Source organism: Neolamprologus brichardi, chromosome 10 (genome assembly GCF_056152115.1).
Source record: "Neolamprologus brichardi isolate AB-2024 chromosome 10, ASM5615211v1, whole genome shotgun sequence".
NCBI classification, from domain to species: domain Eukaryota; kingdom Metazoa; phylum Chordata; class Actinopteri; order Cichliformes; family Cichlidae; genus Neolamprologus; species Neolamprologus brichardi.
In genome coordinates this window covers 2,884,070-2,907,139 of record NC_142113.1, presented here as the reverse complement: position 1 = coordinate 2,907,139, position 23,070 = coordinate 2,884,070, and the positions used below count along the sequence as shown (strand labels likewise).

General features: G+C 42.4%; 1 protein-coding gene across 2 annotated transcripts in view; it reads left to right on the top strand.

Moving 5' to 3' along the window:
• Positions 1-22,609, top strand: part of dscama (Down syndrome cell adhesion molecule a) — a 123,159-nt gene extending 100,550 nt beyond the window's left edge. Inside the window, exons 14-33 of one of the 2 annotated variants that reach the window (XM_087847065.1) lie at positions 28-156; positions 340-507; positions 1,046-1,116; positions 3,064-3,307; positions 3,563-3,709; positions 7,682-7,837; positions 8,238-8,371; positions 10,141-10,294; positions 10,692-10,809; positions 10,941-11,104; positions 11,202-11,300; positions 11,387-11,575; positions 13,572-13,862; positions 15,718-15,894; positions 15,985-16,015; positions 16,120-16,235; positions 16,316-16,465; positions 18,458-18,655; positions 18,780-19,082; positions 20,607-22,609. In XM_087847065.1, the coding sequence (XP_087703191.1) occupies positions 28-156; positions 340-507; positions 1,046-1,116; positions 3,064-3,307; positions 3,563-3,709; positions 7,682-7,837; positions 8,238-8,371; positions 10,141-10,294; positions 10,692-10,809; positions 10,941-11,104; positions 11,202-11,300; positions 11,387-11,575; positions 13,572-13,862; positions 15,718-15,894; positions 15,985-16,015; positions 16,120-16,235; positions 16,316-16,465; positions 18,458-18,655; positions 18,780-19,082; positions 20,607-20,986 (3,419 nt within the window). In that variant the 3' untranslated portion in view covers positions 20,987-22,609. Of the gene's footprint in view, positions 1-27; positions 157-339; positions 508-1,045; positions 1,117-3,063; positions 3,308-3,562; positions 3,710-7,681; positions 7,838-8,237; positions 8,372-10,140; positions 10,295-10,691; positions 10,810-10,940; positions 11,105-11,201; positions 11,301-11,386; positions 11,576-13,571; positions 13,863-15,717; positions 15,895-15,984; positions 16,016-16,119; positions 16,236-16,315; positions 16,475-18,457; positions 18,656-18,779; positions 19,083-20,606 lie in introns of both variants that reach the window. The other variant, XM_087847064.1, reaches the window with a different exon arrangement.
• The last annotated feature ends 461 nt before the right edge of the window (positions 22,610-23,070 follow it).

The window sequence follows — 23,070 nt, the reverse complement described above, 5'->3', positions numbered from 1 at the left end:
ACACTGAGTTAACTTTGGGCCTTGTAGAGCCCCCGGACCCCCCAGAAGTGGAGATCAGAGAAGTGAAAGACAGAACCATCGCACTGCGTTGGACAATGGGGTTCGATGGCAACAGTCCAATAACAGGCTTTGATATTGAGAGCAAGAATAAATCAGGTACAGTGAAGCTCATTTAAGTCCATAATTACAACACACTGGTGTAATACCAATCTGGAAAACAGCTAGGCCAGTAGGGACGTGAATTATCATTTAATCTCAAAGCTATAATTTAATGCACTTAGTCTGATTTGACCTCTTGAGTTCAGGCCCACCAATAAAACTTGGCCTTTCCCCCCTCAGCCTCCTGGGATACCGCACAGAAGACCAAAGACGTCTCCCCTCAGCTCAACCAGGCCACCATCATCGACCTTCACCCTTCGTCCACCTACAACATCCGCATGTTTGCCAAGAACCTGATTGGGAAGAGTGAGGCCAGCAATGAGCTCACCATCACCACTGATGAAGCAGGTGAGAATTAAGAGATTGAATCGCTCACAAAGCCAAATGCACTCTGTGCTGTTTTTCTCTGCAGAACTAAATAATGCAAGCGCGCAATTATCTGATTTTCAGCACTGTGAATAATGTACAGTGAGACAAAACTCGGTGTAGCAAAAACGCACGGCGAAAGACAACAATCAGAGTGTGAGCAGCGAATTAGAGACAGGAGGCAAAAGGAGGTGAAGAGCCAACTGTGTCACTTCATTAACAGCCCGGTGACATCAGCCCATCGGCTCTGATGCATTATTGAACACACGCTGACCCTGCACTAAAAGCAAAACTTTTCAATTAGCGGCCTCGGTAGTAAATGTCACACTCTGGTCAATAGAGAAAAGCAGGAGCCCTTTGCAAATTATCCCCCCAAGTGCTCCCCACTCTGGCAGCCTCCCCTCGCCCTCAGCAGCCACCTACATATACAAGCTCCGAATATTTATCCACAGCCTCACTCATTCAGTTGGTTCGATGTGCACACTTTAATCAGACGTTTATGTCGTTGACATGATCTCAGCTCCTGACGGTCCACCTCAGGATGTGCAGCTGGAAGCCCTCTCCTCCCAGAGCATCCGAGTCACGTGGAGGGTAAGTTCATCTGATCCTGTGTGTTACCATAGACTGAATGTGTGCAGTCTTTAGCTGTATCCATATAGATACAGATTAATATATATATATATATATATATATATATATTAGGGGTGCAACGATATACAAAATTCACAGTTCGGTTCGATACTTTGGCATCACGGTTCGATATTTTTTCGATACAAAAAAAAGTTCATGCCTTTTTAATTTGTCATTTATTAAAATTATAAATATATATTTTAACTCAAAAGTACAGTTTTTAAATTTAATGTTGCTGAAACAACAAAGTAATAAAATAATAAATCTATCTGATGGAGAAATCACTCATCTTTGGAAAAGAGAGTTTATTACAGAGAAATGGCTCTTTCCAAAATAAAAGCTCTACTATACGCTTCTTCTGGGCTATATTCTCAGCAGCATATTAAACATATCAGGTCCCCATAAGGAGAATCATGTGCTAACGGCTGTCTAAATGACTCGGGTAAAGTTTGTAGCATGCGTGCTTGTTGTTTTTGTCTGCTTCCACTTGTCTTTGCACGAGGATGATGTCGGAGTAAATGTGCAGTCATATTCGTTGTGTTCCCACTAGTGCTGTCAGCGTTAATCTGAAATGAGGTTAACGCCACAACACGGCAAATCTCCGTTAACGAGCTACCGCGGATCGCCTCGTGCGTGGGGCTGGAAGACGTCAACACGTTAACGAGCTAACTGCGCTAACGCACTAGTTCCCACCAATTGAGCATTGCTGGCACATCCGACATACTGTTTTACTTTAGTCCATGACGCACTTACCTTCAGGGTCATACTTCACATGAAAACCAAAATAGTTCCAAACGCCAGATCTGAATGAGGGTGGGGGAGGTTCAATTTGCCGTGTTGCATCTTGCTAGCTTGCCCTGCGCTCAGTGAATCTGTGTTCGACTACTCCGCCTAGGCTGCACTGTCGAGCGCAGATCCACTGAGCGCTCAATACAGACAGCACCGTCAGAAGAAAAGTTGTTCAAATAAATTTAAAATGTTGTATTGTTCGATACATATGCGTACCGAACCGAAAGCACCGTATCGAACGGTTCAATATCGATACGAGTATCGTTGCACCCCTAATATATATATATATAATCAAATGTATCTCCAAATCCAGTGCTTTTCTCTCCACTGTGTCCACAAGCATTTAACCTGCTGCTGCTCCTGTGGATTAGCTCAGCAGCGAGCAGAGTAGCTCAGCTCAGGAGTTTCTTTATTTTACTTTGAGGATTTGAACCAGTTTGCTGTAGGATATTTTATTACTCTGCTTTTTCAGAAGAAGTTACAATATTTGCATCTCTCATCTGCTTAGTTGAAAGTCGGGGAATCCATTAATTTGCTCTAATGTGCAATAACATGAGGTCTTGTTTAAAGCTTGGATTGTTGTATTTCAGAGCAATTCAATTCATGCATCCACGTCATGCTTTCACAAATGGCACACAGCTACGCTTTAAATGATAAAAAGTGCACATTTTCTCTCAACCAGCAAAAAGAAAAGGTTTGTGCTGGTGCTTCAGTTCCAGTAAATGATTAAGAAAGACAAACAGAATGATTTGAATATAAATCATTTGCAGCATTACAACATTTTCTTTTCCTGCAGCAGAATGAGGGATGCATTTGGATGCATCACCTACTTGGTTACTTGGTGTCATGTATCGTTACACGTTCTTGTTTCCTGCCCGCACTGACCATTCAGCCCTAAATACGCCCTTAATGCATTTTTGATTGTGTTTTGGTCGGTTGGGTGTTACAAACAAGATGGATTTCATTACCAGATGTGAACAACACATGATAGGAGCATGAGTGGAAAAAATCTGATTAACTGACAAATTATCTGTGTGTGTGCTAGCACTCCCTCGTTAGCACGGTGGATATTTAATTCAGCCAGAAAATCTCTAATGAGTGTTGTCATTTGTCTGCCAGCCGCCCAAAAAGCACCTCCAAAATGGGGCCATCAAAGGCTACCAGGTAGGCTACAGGGAGTACAGCTCAGGAGGAAACTACCAGTTCAGTGTGATCAGCGTGGAGACCACCGGGGACAATGCAGAAAGCCTGGTGTTGGATAATCTGAAGAAGTTCACCCAGTATGGAGTCGTGGTGCAAGCCAGTAACAGCGCCGGGACGGGGCCGTCTTCCACCGAGGTGGCTGCTACCACACTGGAGGACGGTAAGAGGGGAGGAAATAAAACGATTCTTTTGATTTGCAGTTTCACGTCAACATTTTAATGAATGAGAAATGTTGACCCCTTGATCTAAATACAGCACCAATACATTTGGAGTATCGCATTACAAACACAGCTGTGAAGGCAGCTGGTTTAATGTTGCAGCTATTTGTGAGGATGTAACACAACCTAGTGGAGATCACTGGGTATTACGTGTGTTGTCAGTGTTTGTTTTTATACTCTGGGTTTTTTCTACTCAGTGCCCAGTCGTCCCCCAGAGAACGTCCAGGCCGTCGCGACTTCCCCAGAGGTCATTTCACTGTCCTGGCTGACGCCTCCTAAAGAAGCTCTGAATGGCAACTTGCTGGGATTCAGGGTTATCTACTGGGCCAACCTGCCTGATGGAGGTACACACACACACACACACACACACACGAGAGCATGCAAACCTGAGTTTAGATTAACATGCATTTTACAAAAATGCATCTCAGTCTCCAGAAATCTGCACTTCCTCCTCAAATAGAGTATAACTATAAACAATTCCTGATAGCATTTCTTTCATGAAAACATACACACACACGGGTTGGTGTGATCTGCACTACTGTGAGTCTGCTTCCAATCAGAGCAGAGGTGGATAACCCCGTCTGATGCACACCTAGCCTGCTAGCATTTCTGAAGGAACAGTGTGTGAGCTAAGAGCTAAGCGTTCCCTGGACAAGGATCACCTGATCTGTTAATGTAAGAGTGTCAGTGGATAAAGAAATGTAGGTCAAAGTCATAACATCCAACAAAGATGAAGGGGCATCCGTTTTATAATTATTTAATATATCTGTTCATTTAATATGTTTCCATTTAACATTTTAATATTCTAAAGATTTGTTTTTCTATTATTTTATCCAACCACGGTCTTTATTGTTTATTTCAATTCAATTCAGCTTTGTTCAGTCACCTCTAACAACCTCTATGAGCAAGCACTCGGTAATAGTGGGAAGGAAAAACTCCCTCTTAGCAGGAAGGACAACCATCTGCTGCAATTCCTGCATTCTTGTGGACTGATGTTCTAATTTGTTAGTAGCTACAAACAGATTCAGATAAAAAAAAAAATAGTGATGAAGTTCAGATTTGTGCATAAAACATTTGATTTGTGTGTGTCGGTGAATGAGGCCGGCTGTTTTCTTACATGTAGTAAAGCCCTGCAGATCCCCACACTGAGCCTAGACCAAATAGTTTTACCTGACCAGTCCACATCCAAGGACACTCTGACAGCTTCACTGTGGTTTTGGAGCGTGTTGCCCAATTACAGCAGAGTTAATGGTCCTAGTATTCTGAGATGTCCTTGGGCAAGATATTGTTGATGCCAATAGCAGGCCATCACTTCTGAGGCTATTACTGTAAATATGTGCACGTGTAAAGAGATTTATAGAATTGCTAAGGTTAAGCAGTGCTCTAAGTTACCATCCTGACATGCCGGCTCAAAGCTTTACTGCGTGTTTCTTGGTCATTAGAAACAAGTAGCTTTTAGTGTAGTTACTCAGATGGATTTTTAAGGCATGGCATAACCTTCACTGCTGGCCAACAGGCTGTATGCTGATGGAAGGCGGACAGCATAGCACGGCAGTGTCAGCCAGATTGCTTGTGACAGCGTGATTACCTTTGCCCCTTGCACTGTCACATCACATCGGCCTGCCTACAGAACATGAACGCTCGAGACCTGACAGCCATGGCTAGTTTGCATGGTAACAGTGAATGTATTCTCAAAGCTACATTAAAATGCTATTATTTGTAAATATTTGTGTTTATAATTTTTTATATATACTGTAGCCTAACAATTAATATATTGAGCTGTTTATTGCACTCAATGCCAGACAAGTGTAGTACATCAGGATGATGGAATAATCTCATTGACCAGCAGAGGGAGGTATAGAGCCTGCAGCGGTGCAGGCTGTGCCGGTGTTGCAGTTTGTACACAAGAACAAACTGGATGTTATGACTTTGTTCATTTTTTGTTTTTGTTTTTTTGTAAATATCTAAAATTTAAAAGACCACACAACTGAATTTTTAATACTCTGCCAGTGATTTTCCTGCTTATTCAGTCTATTTTTCCGCCATAATGTCAGAAAAACAGTTAAAAAATTATAATGTAACATATTCAAATTGCTTCTTTTGTCTGACCAACAGCCTAAACAGCCAAAAACTATTATCTCCAGCAATTATGTCAAACAATGAACAGCAGCAAATCATCACACCATCTGCAAATATCCTTTTGGCTCGGAAAAACAATTAATCCTCCGTTCGAATCAATTAAAGTCACGGGAGAGCTGCAGTTATCTCGCAGTTGCAGGCACCAGAAAAATACGGGCCTCTGATTATTGTCACTTTTCTTTATCGGGATGTGGTTCCAGTTTGATGCAAACATAATTTTTGATTTAAATTTTTTTTTTATAATTTTTATATGTTCCTGGATATGAAGACTGTGGGCCAGACACAGACAACCACAGTCTTGGTTAACCTGTACATCCTATTGTGTTTTTCAAGTGTTTTAAAAGCTCCTTAATGAGGAGAAGAGCAGTAGCTGGGGGTCCGTTATAGATCTCTGGAGTGAAATGAAAAGCTAGAACTGTGGAGGAGAACACATCTTGAGAATTGATGACAGTGTCATAAATTGTAGGGACAAGGTAAAAAACGTGGGCGTGTGGTTTGACATGGCGCTCTCTTTCGAGTCTCATGTAAAAGAGATAACAAAGACCTTTTATCATTTGAGGAACATCAGCCAGAATCAGACAAGCTTTGTCAAGCGACACTGCAGAGGTTCTTGTCCATGCATTTGTGTCCTCACGTATTGATTATTGTAATGCTCTTCTTTCTGGGCTACCAAAGAAAAGTTTTAGAGGTCTGCAGATGGTGCAAAATGCAGCTGCTCGCATTTTAACAAGAACTGGGAAATTTGAGCACATTAGCCTGTTCTGAACTCTCTTCATTGGCTACCTTGTCAGGTTCGAGCAGATTTTAAGGTCCTGCTGCTCACCTACAAGGCTTTAAACGGATTAGCACCTTCATACGTCTCCGACCTTTTACATCTTTACGTTCCATCCCGTGCTCTCCGATCTCAGACCTTCTAAAGGTTCCTAGAGCCAGAAAAAAGACAATCGGAGAGCTTTTTCTTTTTGTGCCCCGTTTCTGTGGAACAACCTCCTCAAGATATTAGGCAGGCTGCTCTGTGGAGGTTTTTAAAACTAAGCTGAAGACACATTTGTTCACCTTATCTTACAAGTCTTAATTCTACGGCTTTTAGTTTTTAAATTTTTAACTTGTATTGTGTCTTTTACCTGTATCACTTTTATTATTATTATTTTTTATCTTTTTAGTTTCAAATAGTTGTACAGCACTTTGTTTGAAAGCGCTTTATAAATAAAGTTATTATTATTATTATTATTACATTGTGGTGAAGGAATACAGACACATTGAGGTGTTGATAATCCAGAAGTTAAGAGCTGAGGGAAGCATGTACGCTTGGATCCAGGCTTGTTTCAATTTTGTGACTGAATATAAAATCATCTCAGGCTGTGCTCGCTTAGGCCTCATATTACTTTTATGTATTTGAGCCTCTATATTTTAGTAGTCACATGTTTGGACCAGTGGCAACCTGTCACATAACAGGATTATTTACAACAGGAGACATTATGGGGATTTTTGTTTTCCACAAAAATAATTCAGGAACCAGAATATTCTTACATATACTGAAGCCCGATTTAATACTGCTGTCAGTGTGTTTAGAGGATAAATCTGAATTTAAACAAGTTCAGAACATAAACATATAACTGCATCATTTAAAATAATTTTGTGACTTTTTTTTTCAACCGTGAACTCATAAACGCAGTCTAAGCAGCTTGGAAAGAAGCTGCTGAGCTTCAGTTGACCTCAATGTGGTACATTATAGGGTGAAGTAAGGTCTCACTGTGGTTTCACCTGAAACCTCTGCTGATAATGACCCACACCCTTTTTTACAGCTTGGCTCACGTGATGAGGCACATGATCAATAGTGGGACAACTCCCATGAGGGCTGAGTACCTCGGACTCTGAACTAAGGAAGCTTCTGGGATGAGAGATAAGACGTCTTCAGGAAACTTAAAGAAAGACTTCTTTAAGTTTCCTGAAGATGTTTCCAAGGTCCTTAGATGACCACGACCTGGATGACTGAGAGTCTACACAGACATTATATGTGCAGTTATTCTCAGTCTCATTTTTTCCAGTTGATCCAGTCAAACATAACAATGCAAACAGTTTAACATGTCAGAAGTGAACAGAGATGTGTCGACACCACGCTGATTTATTCACTATTCTCCAAACTCTCTCCTCTTCTTCTGTTTTCTGTCGGCCAGAGCTCGGAGAGATCAGGAACGTGACAACCTCTAAGCCCTCACTGGAGCTGGATGGATTGGAGAAATATACCAACTACAGCATCCAGGTGCTGGCCTTCACCAGAGCTGGTGACGGTGTCCGCAGTGAACAGATTTACACCCGCACCAAGGAGGACGGTAGGCCGATTAAGTCGCCTCTCCGAATAAAAAGGCCCAAGCGCAGCTGTCAGGTTGTAGCGAGCTTCTGTCATAGAGGTTGTTTCATGGTCAGGTTATGCTAAGATCTGTGCTAAAGTGAATTTGACTCACTGCCTCAAGGAATTACAATATCTCCCCTCTTTACACTAAATGTCAGTTTTTTTAGACCAACAGTATTTTACTGGGATAAAAATGAGGCAGGATCCTAAATATACTTATTAAGTAGAGAGCAGTAAGTCTCGCATGCAGAGAGAATATGTTATGTGGCCATCTGTTATCTAGCTGTATAATCAGTGTAAAAAGAGCCATAAAAATCTTTCAAGTATTAATATTAGCTTAATGTGGGGAGTATATCAACTAAATTATCTCGTGCTTTCAGTTCCCGGTCCTCCGGCGGGTGTAAAGGCAGCAGCTGCATCCAACTCAATGGTGTTCGTGTCCTGGCTTCCTCCTCTCAAAGTGAACGGCATCATCAGGAAATACACCGTTTTCTGCTCCAACCCACACCCCACGGTAAAACACACCAACAAAGTATCATTCAAAAAGACAATGTTACACTGTTACACATTGTTGCAACGTTGTTTGTTCGTTTTTTAATTCAAGTTCCAGTTTTAAAGCTAGAGACAGTTGCTGACAAGGGTTGTCGCGGTTACTGTTTTACAGCATTTTGAATTTGAATAGTTCAAAATGAAAGAATCCCTGATAACCAGGAAACTGGAGCTTCGGCTCGAAGCAAAGATGACCTATGTTTGTTTAATAATTACAGTAAAAGTTAAAACAAAAGTTTACAAAAAAACAGAAATAATTAGTAATTGTGTGGGTTTCTTTAGCTTTAAAGAGCTTTACACCTGCTCAGTATAATGCTACAGCACCCTAAGTTTTCATAGCCCTGCATATCTGGACATTTAGAACCATTTATTTATTACTATTTGAAGCATATATCACACAAGCAACTGTAAACATGTGATGTGTCCTAAAGATGTGTGTACACACAAGTCATGAACATGTGAAACACAAACATTTGTAGCACCTAAACAACTATAACATTTGCAGAGATGTACAAAAAAAATCACAGATAGTGAATTGTTTGGTCTAAATGTGAACTCTGGCCAGTATAATTTGAGCTGTTTGAGAACTGGTTGTGGACAGCATCAGTCCAGCTGGGTGCAAACTAGGGCTGCCACGATTAGTCACCTAGTCACGATTACCGTCGACGCGTCGTTTGAAGCTTTGTAAGATCACAAAAGACGCAGGAATAAGTAGTAGGATTTAAGAGTGTAATAACGGACTAAAACAGAAGATGGCAGCACTGCATGTACAAGGATGCCAGCTGCCGTTAAACCCCGAAGAAGAAGAAGAAGAAGCTCTGTCCCAGAATTCATAGCGCAGCCCAGCTCAGTTTCCAACAATGGCGGCAGCTAGTTAGTTTTAATATTACTCTTATTATTCTTTCTGGTCACAAAATAAATGTTTAACATATTTTCAGGCGAGAATGTAGCTGTGTAAACCTCAAATATCTGCTCAGTTTATCAAGACACCACATATTTTCAAAAGCGCTCCGACGTTTTCGGAGACGTCTGTTACCCACTAGCTCGATAGCTAGCCGGGGGCTAGGCTAACTAGAGCCGTGAGAACACCGGACTCCCGGCAAATCGTTTTCAAACCCCCCGCTGTCTTTTGCTACTCAGGTTAAACATGATATATAAGTCACTTAGATAACTTAAAAATGTTATTGTTTGGCTTTTTTCAGTATTTTATTTGTTCCTGAGTAAATCGGTTTGGCTGAGATTAAAGTTATAGTTTTTACACAGCTGAATAAACGTCAAGCAGACAGCTGATTATCAGAAGTGTGAGATGCTCGAGAATTTACTCCGGTGTCCTGTTATATTTTAGATAGCAAGGAGTTTATTAAACTTCACCGAAACAATCTGCAAATTTCTTAAAAATTTAATAAACTATCATCTTGTCTTTATTTTTAGTTAGCACATACCTTAAACACTTAAAGCTGTAAGCTAATGATAGTTATATAAGAGCAGATGCTGCTGGTGCAATAAGCTGTACGCTGTACGTCCAGTGGATGATGATCTGATTAGTCGACTAATCACAAAAATAATCGGTGACTAGTCAACTATCAAAATAATCATTTGTGGCAGCCCTAGTGCAAACACGATATTTGTTCATTACTGGTTTGGGCTCAATAGAAAACATCAGCATGTGTAGTTTTACCCCTGAGTGTTTTTTTAATGTACTGGAGTCATTTATGAACGTCCTCCCTCCTCCAGGTGAGCAGTGAGTTTGAGGCGGCCCCAGATGTATTCTTCTACCGCATCCCCAACCTGAGCAAAAACCGTCAGTACAGTGTGTGGGTTGTTGCAGTGACTGCTGCGGGCCGTGGAAATGCCAGCGAGATCATCACTGTCAAACCCATGGCTGAGGGTCGGTGGAGCTACTCTCTTATAAAATGTGCTTTTCAATGCTGAACAGCTCTCTGTTGCCTGGTATCACGTTTGTGAGCTCGAAGTGCAAAGTGGATGCGTGAAATGTGCAGTTTGGGTAAAAATGACTCTTAAGACAAGGAGCTAAACGGGAATAATGCTACATTCGGCCCTGGTAACATGTTACATGCTCTGTAAACGCAGATAAGCTGATGCATATACCAACAGGTCTTTATTGTCTGGAGTCAGCTCCTATATTAAGCGCCCACTGCAGAGCTTTCTGGTCTTGCACTGTGCATATCTAATACCAGTTTGTGATGTTTGCAGTTACGATTCTTTCTATTGCTCCCCTGTAGAAAGAATTTCACTGCAGGCTGATCAGTTGTGTGTTTTTGCAGCTCCGGCTCGGATCCTGACCTTCAACAGGACCGTAACGACCCCCTGGATGAGGGACATCTTGCTGCCATGTAAGGCAGTTGGCGATCCTTCACCAACCATCAAGTGGCTGAAGGAGATGTGAGTAAAATACTAATCTCTGAGGATCTTTTCACAGCTGAATATTTGTGGATATTGTCTCCTTAAAATATCCAGTGTCTGTGTGGCACACTAGAAGCTGAAAGTTAATCGTAAATGCATCTCTGCCTCAGCAACGGGACCCCAGCACCCGTTGCGATTGACAGCCGGCGCAGCGTCCATACGAACGGCAGCCTCGTTATCCGCACAGTGAAAGCAGAGGATTCTGGGAACTACACATGTGTGGCCAGTAACAGCTTTGGGCTGGACAAGATTGTCCTAAACCTCCAGGTTCAAGGTGAGAATGACAACGTGGGCAGAAAGACAAAAGAATGACACGTTATCATCTTTTTCAGTGCTAGATTTCTTTCTTTAAATCCTGCTGTTTCCTTCAGTTCCACCTGACCAGCCTCGCCTCACAGTGACCAAGACAACCACCACCTCCATCACCCTCTCCTGGATCCCAGGAGATAACGGCGGGAGCTCCATTAGAGGTCAGAGAGACTCTACCTGTCCTTTTCTGTCACTGCTTTTTTTACCATTTGATTTACATTCATGTCTCCATCTGTGCCACCTTCAGGCTACATTTTGCAGTACTCAGAGGATAACAGTGAACAGTGGGGTAATTTTGCCATCAGTCCAAGTGAGCGCTCTTACAGGCTAGAAAATCTCAAATGCGGCACCTGGTACAAGTTCACCCTAACCGCCCAGAATGCCGTGGGCCCCGGACGCATCAGTGAGATCATCGAAGCAAAGACCCATGGGAAAGGTATGAACTGTTCTTCTTTAAGGGGCATGTTACAGGTTAGTCGTTGTGCAGCCTCGACTTATTTAAAAGTTAAAATACTTAACAATACAGCAAATGATTGGAGTGATAAACACGTTGAGTGCGTGTTTTAAAAGGTCAAAGAGGTTTTAACTTTTTTCCCTGAGAAATAATAAAATATACGGTGTGATCAAACCTGTAAAGAGCCAAAACTTTATTGGATTTAAACCAGACCGATCCTTCAAAATTCTCATGTATGAGCAGACTGCAGTTATTTTTAGATCGTTGCCTTTTAATTATCCTGGATCTTCTCCGGTGTGTTAACTTAATTTTCATTTTTTGGAGCAATGGAAACAACTTTTTAGTGTACTTTGTGCAAACACACAATGCACTCCCTCATCGGGGCGTTATAGTAGAAGCTTGAGCTGACAGTGTCACCCTGGAGAATAAATTCTCATTGTGGACTCCTCAGCTGTGGACTTTCTTACAGAGGTGTGGACTCGAGTCACATGACTTGGACTCGAGTCATTATTTTTATGACTTTAGACTTGACTTGAAAAAATGTTCTAAGACTTGTGACTTGACTTGGACTTTTACACCAGTGACCTGGGACTTGAATTGGACTTGAACCGGTTTACTTGAAAACACTTGATATTTCACCCCAAATATAAAAGTTAACACGCATATTATATAGAAAGTGTGCACCATTAATTCAATTCATTTATTCAAACCACACTCCGTACGTATGTGTGCGTGAGCTGTAGCACAGCCAATCAAATTAACCAGATTTAAAACAAAAAAAACACTCAAAAATGCTGCAAGGAATTATTTTTTTCAGGTACATAAACTATGAAGTAGTCAACAAAAAAACGAAATGCAATATGCAAAACATGCAAGCAGAGAATCACAGACAGAGATGGAACAACTTCCAACTTTCTCCGACAGTTGAAGTTGCATAAAGAACGGTAGGTGGTACTTCTCTTTTGCTACGATGAGATCATGACTTCATCTAAGTAGCAAATCTTGTCCAGGCTCCGTTGGTGATACAGTTTTTTTTAATGTGTATGATATTTTTGTCATGCGATTTTAAAGCCGGTCCTACAAGCGCATCCAAGAGTAACATGCAGCTTATCTCAGAACTGTCGGTGAAAATTATTCTTGGAGCGAAGTTTAATTGAGCTGCATTTTATAGAGGTGCAATTTCACAATTTGTGTATATTTTCTAAGTTAACTTTTTCGTCATTTGTTGAGAAAAACACAGATTTAAAAATTACATGGTCTAATATTTACATTTAGCATAACTGCGACATTCTTTTTTTCTTCTTTTTTTTAAAGACTCGAAAGGAATTGAAATTCAAGTTTCAGACTTGTGACTTTACTCAGACTTTTACACCAGTGACTTGAGACTCGACTCTGACTTGCCTGACATTACTTGAGACTTGACTTGTGACTTGAGGATAAAGAATTGAGACTTACTTGAGACTTGCAAAACAATGACTTGGTCCCACCTCTGCTTTCTTACCAGGACACCCAGATCCTACCACCCGCTCAGGTTTCAGACCGCTGCCTGTGCAGGTTTCAGATCCCTGGTGAAATCTCAGAGCGCGCTCGACAGATCCACCAAATTTGAATTTGGTTTCAGTTTCTGAAAACATCCTGATTTAGAAAATAAAGTGATAGCACAGAATGTGTTGCATCTGATTAAGTGTACACACAGTCACTGGTATGGAAAAATCCTTTTTCCAGCAAATAATGCACCCTGTCACAAGGTTCATGAACTTGACAGTGAGTTTACTCAAATGGCTTCCTTATCACGATAGCTGCCAATGTCAGCATGGGTCCAAATCTCTGAGGTTTCCTGTTTCCAGCACTTTGTTGAACGTATGCAACAAAGAATAAAGACTGTTGTGAATGCAAAAGCAGATCTAATCAAGGTGTACTTCGTCTTAAGCTGTTAATTTTGTGTCTGAATGCTGATTATTCTTCCTTCTTCCCACAGAACCTCAGTACTCTAAAGAACAGGAGCTCTTCACTAGCATCAATGCCACTCGAGTCAAGCTCAACCTGAACGGCTGGAATAACGGCGGATGCCCGATCACCTCGTTCACCCTGGAGTATCGGCCGGTAGACTCGCCCACTTGGACCACGGCACAGCGCACCTCCCTCACCAAGAGCTACGTCCTCTACGACCTGCAGGAGGCCACCTGGTACGAGCTGCAGATGAAAGTCTACAACAGCGCCGGCTATGCCGAGAAGAGAGTCAAGTTTGGAACACTCAGCTATGATGGCAGTGAGTTCACATGGTGGCAGGAGACCATCTGTTTCCCACTCTTTTCTTCACAGGGAGCAGAGCGATTGTCTGTCGTGGGCCACTGAAACCAGCAGGGTACTGTAGCTGTGTGATTCACTGGCTGCTCCAGAGGTAGTATGATGTGAACACTCACACTTTAGGAGGGAATTGGTGATAAAAGTCATAAGTTCTCAGTAACTATAGCATTAAGAGTCTAAGTGTGAGAGTTTGAGGCAAAGAGGAATAAATTACCTTTTCTGTTAATGGCAGAGCTCCAGGCTCAAGGAGACTGAGCCGCCTTTGACAAATCGGGCAATAAAAAGCAAATTTCATACCAAATCTAGTGGCTGCAGCTGGCTTTCATGATGACGCCGCCGTCACAAGCCCTCTGAATTCCAACACAAGAATCAAATAATCTCCTGATCTCCTTTGAGATAAAGGATACCAGCATTACCAGCTCATATTGCACACCAGGGGCTCAGCGGTACTCTACCACAATCACGTCTGAGGAACAAATACTTCATTTCCTCCCTCACTCACATTCTGCGACTGCTGAAGAGAGGGTGGGGGTGAGCATTAAGCTGTGAAGGATGAGTTCAGTGGTACTGAGGTACAGTTGGGCGAAATGAGAACAAAGCATTAGTGTCAATTAGGGCTGCCACGATTAGTCGACTAGTCATGATTAGTCGACTATCAAAATCGTCGGCGACTGATTTAATAGTCAACGCGTCGTTTGAAGCTTTGTAAGATCACAAAAGACGCAGGAATAAGTAGTAGGATTTAAGAGTGTAATAACGGACTGAAACAGAAGATGGCAGCACTGCATGCACAAGGATGCCAGCTGCCATTAAACCCCGAAGAAGAAGAAGCAGTGTCCCAGAATTCATAGCGCAGCCCAGCTCAGTTTCCAACAATGGCGGCAGCTAGTTAGTTTTAATATTACTCTTATTATTCTTTCTGGGTCACAAAATAAACGTTTAACATATTTTCAGGCGAGAATGTAGCTGTGTAAACCTCAAATATCTGCTCAGTTTATCAAGACACCACATATTTTCAAAAGCGCTCCGACGTTTTCGGAGACGTCTGTTACCCACTAGCTCGATAGCTAGCCGGGGGCTAGGCTAACTAGAGCCGTGAGAACACCGGACTCCCGGCAAATCGTTTTCAAACCCGCCGCCGTCTTTCACTACTCAGGTTAAACATGATATATAAGTCACTTAGATAACTTAAAAATGTTATTTTTTGGCTTTTTTTAGTATTTTATTTGTTCCTGAGTAAATTGGTTTGGCTGAGATTAAAGTTATAGTTTTTACACAGCTGAATAAACGTCAAGCAGACAGCTGATTATCAGAAGTGTGAGATGCTCCAGAATTTACTCCGGTGTCCTGTTATATTTTAGATAGCAAGGAGTTTATTAAACTTCACCGAAACAATCTGCAAATTTCATTAAAATGTAATAAACTATCATCTTGTCTTTATTTTTAGTTAGCACAGACCTTAAACACTTAAAGCTGTAAGCTAATGATAGTTATATAAGAGCAGATGCTGCTGGTGCAATAAGCTGTAAGTTTTATGTCCAATGGATGATGATCTGATTAGTCGACTAATCGCAAAAATAATCGGTGACTAGTCGACTATCAAAATAATCGTTTGTGGCAGCCCTAGTGTCAATTTGACAAAGGTCAAGCACAACGATTAGGAAAGGGCAGCAGCTTATGGTGAAACACAAAATTTGTAATGCTCTTGACTTTTTTTACTCATTAGGATTAATTCAGTAGCTTTCATTTAAAGAGACAGATCAGGGGGTTGTCATGCAGGTTGTCTCTCCTGACACTGTCACATGACCTCTGCACAGGTACCATCGCACCTTTAGTGAAGGCGCCCAATGTGAGCGAGGATAACTCTGGGAGCGGTGAGGGTTTGAAGATGATGGTAACCATTTCCTGCGTGTTGGTGGGTATCGTCGTGATCTTCATCGGCCTTCTGGTGCTGAGGAGGAGGAGGAGGGAGCAGAGGCTCAAGAGGCTCAGAGGTGAGATGATGGGGGTCCCCGCAGGTGATGGGTGGGTTTCCCAAATTTGCTACGTGCTTGCCTCTAACAGTTTCTCTTTATGTTTCCTAGATGCAAAAAGCTTGGCTGAGATGCTCATGAGGTAACATCTTCATTAAGCCGTCATCATTTACCTCAGCATGCACACAGACGCAATTACAGATCTTTTTACTTCCACTCATTTTTCATCTGCTCTGTGCTTCTCAGTAAAAACACGCGTCCAGCAGAGCCGATTAACAAACAGCAGCAGACGCTCCGCATGCACATCGATATCCCCAGAGCCCAGCTTCTCATCGAGGAGAGAGACACCATGGAGACTGTTGGTAAGCACGCAGCGAGCACTGGTGACACAATAATGCACGATGGCGCGCAGGCTAAGTTTGTTTCTGCTGCTGTCTCAAAGATGACAGGTCCACTGTGCTACTGACCGACAACGACTTCGGGGAGACACAGAAGCAGAAGTCGTCCACAGTCACCCACACTGTCCACTACCAATCAATCTCCCAGGCCACTGGTCCACTGGTAGACGTGTCTGATGCCAGACCAGGAACTAGTAAGTCCAGTACGGACTCTTTTTTTAACTTCATAATACATTAAAATGTTTACGTGTCCTTTTATTTTCCCAGAACTCTCTCCTTTCACGAACCTTCCCTCTGTCACTTTGCCTTTTGTTTTGGAAGTTATGAGGATTTTTTGAAAAACATGCACACATAAACTAGTTCTGGCTGTCAGCTCAACAGACTGCTGCCACACTCATACGCCACATTATGCTGCTTCGTAGTTACAGTGCTGTTGCCATGCCTGCTGTTCTGGAGTCAATAAGGTGTTTCCTTGTGGAGCGGTTTCACTACAGACTCCACAAATAGACTTCAGCTGGTTTATTGTCAGGTATAAATAGCTGCAGGATGGCTGCACAAACTGTTATTTGCAGGACAGATTTTAAAGTCAGCTCCATCATCCCTCAGTTGTTCTTTAGCCTTTTTATTTGAACCCCACTGTGGAGTTACTGCCACAGAAGCCACAGTGTGTTGAACTCAGTGCCACAAGCACAAAAAGTTGGACGAAGTTTTGTTGCCATTGGATGACCTCCTTCAGGTACGAGGCTCCGGGTCACATTCAGAACTGGGTGACTTGGTAATCTGTATCTTTTCTCACATCTTTGTCTGGCGTTGCAAATACATTGACAGTCCTGGAGAGATCTCTCACTCTTCTAGCACACAAATCTCTGCGATGCCGTCTCAGTGCATCTTCTCACTGTGCTCTCTTTATAAATACTGACAACACTTTTTTTACACTCGTGCAACATGTTTATAAATTTGGTCCAATAGCTCTCATGCAGTGAGCTCACTGTTAGTTTTTATTACTTTAGTAATCAAAGTCTGCATAGTGACGCAGAAGAAAATCCACTGTAATCCCAGAGTCTATATAATGTTGTCACTAGGGATGGGTATCGTTTAGGTTTTATCCGATACTGGTGCCAAACCGGTACTTTTGAAACGGTGCCGGTGCTTAAACGGTGCTCAAACCGGTGCTTAAAGAATGGAGAACACAAAATTGGTCCAAAAACCTCTCATGTTCAGCTGTTTTTTTTGTAAAAAGATAACAATGTTAGCCTTTTCTGCAGCTATGGGGCATATATGGTATCACTCTTGGCTGGAAGCAGCTTAATCAATGGAAAAAACACAAACTTCCTCTCATGTTTAACTGTTTTCCACTTTTTCTTTGGTCATTTTAGCCTTTTTGTCCAGGGTGAAGGGAGTATCTGCCATCAAACAAGAAGACAGCCGCATGTAGCTATGATGATGTTTGCTAGTTCACCTTACATGCATTAATGTAATAACGTGGTTAGCCTACTCAACGTAAATTACACACGAACAACATTAAGCTACTCACGCAGAGAAGAACGGCTGCTGCTGCATCATCATCCTCATCATTTCTGCTACACTGGCAGGGCTAGGGGCCAGGACTCTCCTCTTCGGGTTTTTGGGGGATGTTGCTAACTCCGGGTCGATAACAGGCACCACACCCGCAGTAGATGTGCTCGGTGTGAGGTCTCGCAGCAAGATATCAAATTCGGCTTTTAAAAAACCGCTATGCGTCGCCAGGTGTTTCATCAGATTCGAGGTGTTACCTCCTTTGACAGCATCACAGTATCAGCTTAAAGCACTTGTTGCAGCTGCTGAGTTTGCATCTTTTGCTGTGAAGTACAGCCAGACTTTTGACCGCTTTGTCTTGGGCATTTTTAATCTGTAGCTCTGCTCTAAAAGAACGTACGTACCTGGACCCGCCTACTATCCTCGGAAACGTAAAATGATTGGCTAGAATCTAAAGTGTATCACAGCTCAGGGGAAAAAAAGCACCGAAGTGTGCGCTGCTTTTCGGTCTGGTTACTACCGTTTATGTCAGAACCGGTACCATCATGGCACCGGATACCGGTACCCATCCCTAGTTGTCACTCTTTTCTGTTGTAATCATGACCATTTCATTGAGCCACGTCGTTGCTTGACCTGTTTAAATACCTTGCGTTTCTCTGCCTCGCTCTCAGACCCGACAGCCCGCCGCACAGCCAAAGCTGGCCCAGCTGCTCGCAACAGGTACGCCAGCCAGTGGACCCTAAACCGCCCCCACCCGCCAGTCTCCTCTCACACTCTGAGCACTGATTGGAGGCTGCCCACACCCAGAGTGGCAGGCTCTGTTGACAAGGAGAGTGACAGCTACAGCGTCAGCCCATCTCAGGACACAGGTAAATGACACAGCTCTGTGTGAGCCTACGCGTCTAACAGCACAGCACCTGTATTAACCTTCACAAAATGCCATTGCACTAATTCTAACAATGATCCACTCCACTAACTCTGGGCCCGATCCAGACCGTGCACGGAGCAGCATGGTGTCAACAGAGAGCGCCTCCTCCACTTACGAGGAGCTCGCCAGAGCCTACGAGCACGCCAAGATGGAGGAGCAGCTGCGACACGCCAAATTCACCATCACCGAATGCTTCATTTCTGACACTTCGTCAGAGCAGATGACGGCAGGCACCAACGACTACACCGACAGCCTGACCTCCAGCACACCATCCGAATCAGGCATCTGCCGCTTCACCGCTTCCCCACCCAAGCCTCAGGACGTCAGTCGGGTTATGAACATGGCCGTGCCCAAGGCTCACAGACCGGGTGAGGCCAAGCTGTCCAGAGGCCACACGTCAGCCTGCCTGAAATGCCACCAATCACAACTGATCTGATTTTGATCTGTTGATAACCACTAAACTAAAACTGCTCAACATCTCTAATGTTTACCCCCAATATTAACACTAGAGGTGGGAATCACCATACATCCCACGATACGATATTATTGCAATTTTTTAAAATATTTTGCGATATTCAGATTCTGTACATAAAGGTAAACTTTATCAATATTCATTTTATCTAATATCAAAGTCTCACACTCAGTCTTTCTCTCATTTCAGTTTTATTGTTGACAAACTGAACGGTTTGTATTACAGTCTAGTCCAACTTAACTGAATCAACCATCTGGTACAATTATAGCTATTCTGAACTATGCAGTTTATGAAAACTATGCAGCCCCTTCAGCAACTGAAGAATTTGAAAGTAAATTAAAACAAAATATAATTTTACATTAAATAAAAAAGTTTTAAACTTGTTTAAATGTCTTAAATTAAAATAAGTAAACTGTCATGTTTATTGCTGCCATAAACAAGTTAAACACATTTGGACAGTGAAGGAATGTCAGGATTCTTGCTCAGAAAAAGGATCAACATGCTCTGAAGTCAGAGCACAAAAACCTTTTTTGTAACAAAATATCGATTTCTGCTGTCCCTGTATCCATACATTATTAGCAAACAAAATATCACGATGCTACACAGTATCGATTTTTTCCCCCACCCCTAATTAACACCAGCAGTGAATTCATTCAAGCTGATAGTCGTCTTATTTAAAGTGAAACCACGAGTCTAATCTGAATGAAAACAACTTGGACACAGATGCAGAAGCATTGTCTAAAAATTCATTATAAATGTGGCAAAAAAGAAAGGCAGCAATATCTGCTTTAAAAGGCAAACCAACATTTTAATGAAGATGATATAATACATTTTAGGTTCAGTCCAAAGTTAATGGAAATGTATTATTCTGACTGTGGGTAGGAACGTGGAGTTTTGAGGCTGCAGTTTGACTTTTTTTGTTAAACTATAAAGCAAATTAAAGGTTTGGACGCTGAACAAGACAAATATGGTTTGTCAAGTAAACGCTTGTGATCCTTAAACTATGCGTGGACGTTATTTTGAGATTAGAACAGGATTTTCTTTCAGTTAGAACAAATAGTTGGAATGATTAAAGTGATTTTCTTTGCAGGCTTATAGTTGTTGTCTGTTCGGGAGGTGTGAGCCTCTCACTGTTTGATAGTGTGAGCAAATCCCAGCCATTATAATGTGAATCCACATGAATGAAACTGTCCATTACCTGATTAGCACATGCATTAGTGCATTACTGCTGATTTGGTGTGTTGTGCATTTCAAAATAAGAGTGCCCAGTTATTCCAAACACCTTCAATGTCACAGGAGTGGAAGAATAGTTTGGCTGAAAAGAATAAGCAGGATTATTTTAGCCTGATAAGAACAGGGTGAGGTTGTTCAGGAGTGTCTGTTGTCTTACTGACCCTGCTGTGTGTTTGTCGTCCCTCAGGGGGCGAGCTGGTTCACCTTCCTCCCTATCTGCGCATGGACTTCCTGTTAAACCGAGGCATGTCCTGCTCGGGGTCATCTAGGGGGACAGCTAGTGGGGAGAGAGCGGCCATGGGTCAAGCCTGCCTTGAGCCCCAGAAGAGCCGCTCGCTGAAGCGGCCCTCTCGGATGGCGCCCCCGACACCTACAGAGGCCCCTCAGGCCAGCAGGGACCCAGTGGCCCAGTGGCAACCCGGATCAGCGGCCACACTCCCCCACAGAGAGGGCTCAGAGCTGGCCCAGGCAGCCAAGCTCAGCACCTCCCAGGAGTCCCTGCTGGACTCCAGAGGACATCTGAAACAGAGCAGCAACCCCTACGCAAAGTCTTATACGCTAGTATAACAGCAGGGGCACCTGGGGCGGGACTAGAACTCACTCTAACACTGGACTTAACACTCAAGTGCAGTAAACTGACTTTCACCACACAGTTCTGTATATATGTCCCCTCCCTCCGAGGACGGGGTCACTTTTACTAATGTCCTTTTATTTATTTTAGGCTTTTCTTTTACCTCTTGTTTGTATTTTTTGTTTTGTTTTGTTTATTTGTTTGTATCACTTGAGAAAAAAAATGTCACTCATTTGGAGATGAGTCCAGTCGGAGCTTTGCCAAACTAATTGAGTAACGAGGGAGCGTTTATTTATTCTTGTTCATTCTTTATAAGGAATCGGTGATTATTAATTGTTAGTTGTCAGCTATTATTGATCATTAATTACTGATTACCAAGTGATCTATTATCACCATCACTTCTCCAGTGTTTTCATAAGAACCTGGACATCTTTTTTTTTCTTCCTCTTTGGTTTCTTTTCCTGGTTTCTGGAAGATGACGATTTGGAGTCACGTTTTTTCCTATGGAATTTTCTTCTGAAGCATTCAGTGAAACTCGGAGAAATCTCGGAACAAAAGCAATTGAAACTAGAGTCCAAACTTTTCAGCTGCTCTCAAATTGTTACTTTTTTTGAAGAAAAAAAAAATCTATTTCCTATGGATGCATGGGGACTGACCAATTAAAAGACAATGAGGATTACGATCACGGCTGGGTGGGCAGCCCAGTCGAGCATTTTGTCACACTATGAAATGATCCAATGTGAAGATTTATTATTCTTATTACTATAAATATATATATAAAAAGAGAAATCACTTTTATTTGTGGATATTACAGGGAAGAATTGATTTGGTTAATAAAGTCCTTAGTCATGTTTGCACATATCTCATTTTAATTAGGAAATGGAGTCTCTGTTGATCTTTCTCTGTGTCCCATTCTCTGATGGTGCAATATGAAAAAAGATATGAAAAGTCTATGGAAACTATTGCTCTATACTGTACTGTAATGATGATAAATAACTATGTTGTGAGTATACTTACAGGGCCGGACATACTCCAGCTTTTGTATTCAGGTGTAGTTTACCACTGCTTGTCTGCCAGGTTGGTAAATGATGTTAGCTAGAACAGGGAGGTTTTTGAGTACTGATGGTTTGCACTTCACAACAGCCCGACTCAAGTGTGTCCAGATCCCTTCTCTCAGTGCACTAGGTAGAGTCTTCAGGGCTCTCACTGTCCTCAGTAGATTTACTGTTGCTGCATTGCAGCAATGCTCCTCTACAGGGAAAACAAAACGTGAGACAATCCAGCAGAATTCCCCCCTTCGAACCAAACCTATAATGTCTATGGGAAGTATCTGAAAAAAAAAGTTCATGTGGATATATACGTAAGAAACTGTTTTTCTGTTCCTGTCTGCCCTGGCCCGTTTCTGTTCTCTTTCTTTCAGCCTGAGGGATCCAAAATGCTGTGAGGTCATAATGTCAGTTTCTATGATTAGTTTCTATGATTAACTGTCTTCATTATGATTATACATTTTAACAAAAAAAATGTCACTTTTTATTTTTAACATTGAGTGTTCACCATGGTGGCACTGGAATAAAGAGAAACTAACACAAAGGTTCAAATTTGATTAATAAAATGGCTGTTCCCCAAAGTGTCCCTCGCAGCTTTGATGGTGGGGCGGAGGTGACGGAGCAGACGGGCCCAGAGCGGGTGGAGGCCGCCTGCCTGCCTGCTTGGGCCGGGAATTTCGGCGAGAGAGATGCCCGGTCTTCACCTCGTTTTTGTCACTGTGACAGCGATGAAACACGAGTTTCCTAATGTTGAGCTTGGTACTCCCTACCTGCAGGTGGCAGCGAAGTGCTGCTCAGTACAGTCTGGTCAACACAATGAGCCTGCAGTGTCCTCTACCAAACCTGCTCGTGACTAAGATGAGCAGTTGAGTCTGCCCTGAATCGTGGACGGGATGTTTTCAACAGCAAATGTGCAGCATGGAGTGATTTTGTCAGAAGACAATTAAACACCAACAAAGCCTCAAAATCCCAGAATGCACAGCAACAGTGTAAATGTTTCTTTTCCTTAAAGCAGGGGTGTCCAAGCCATTTTA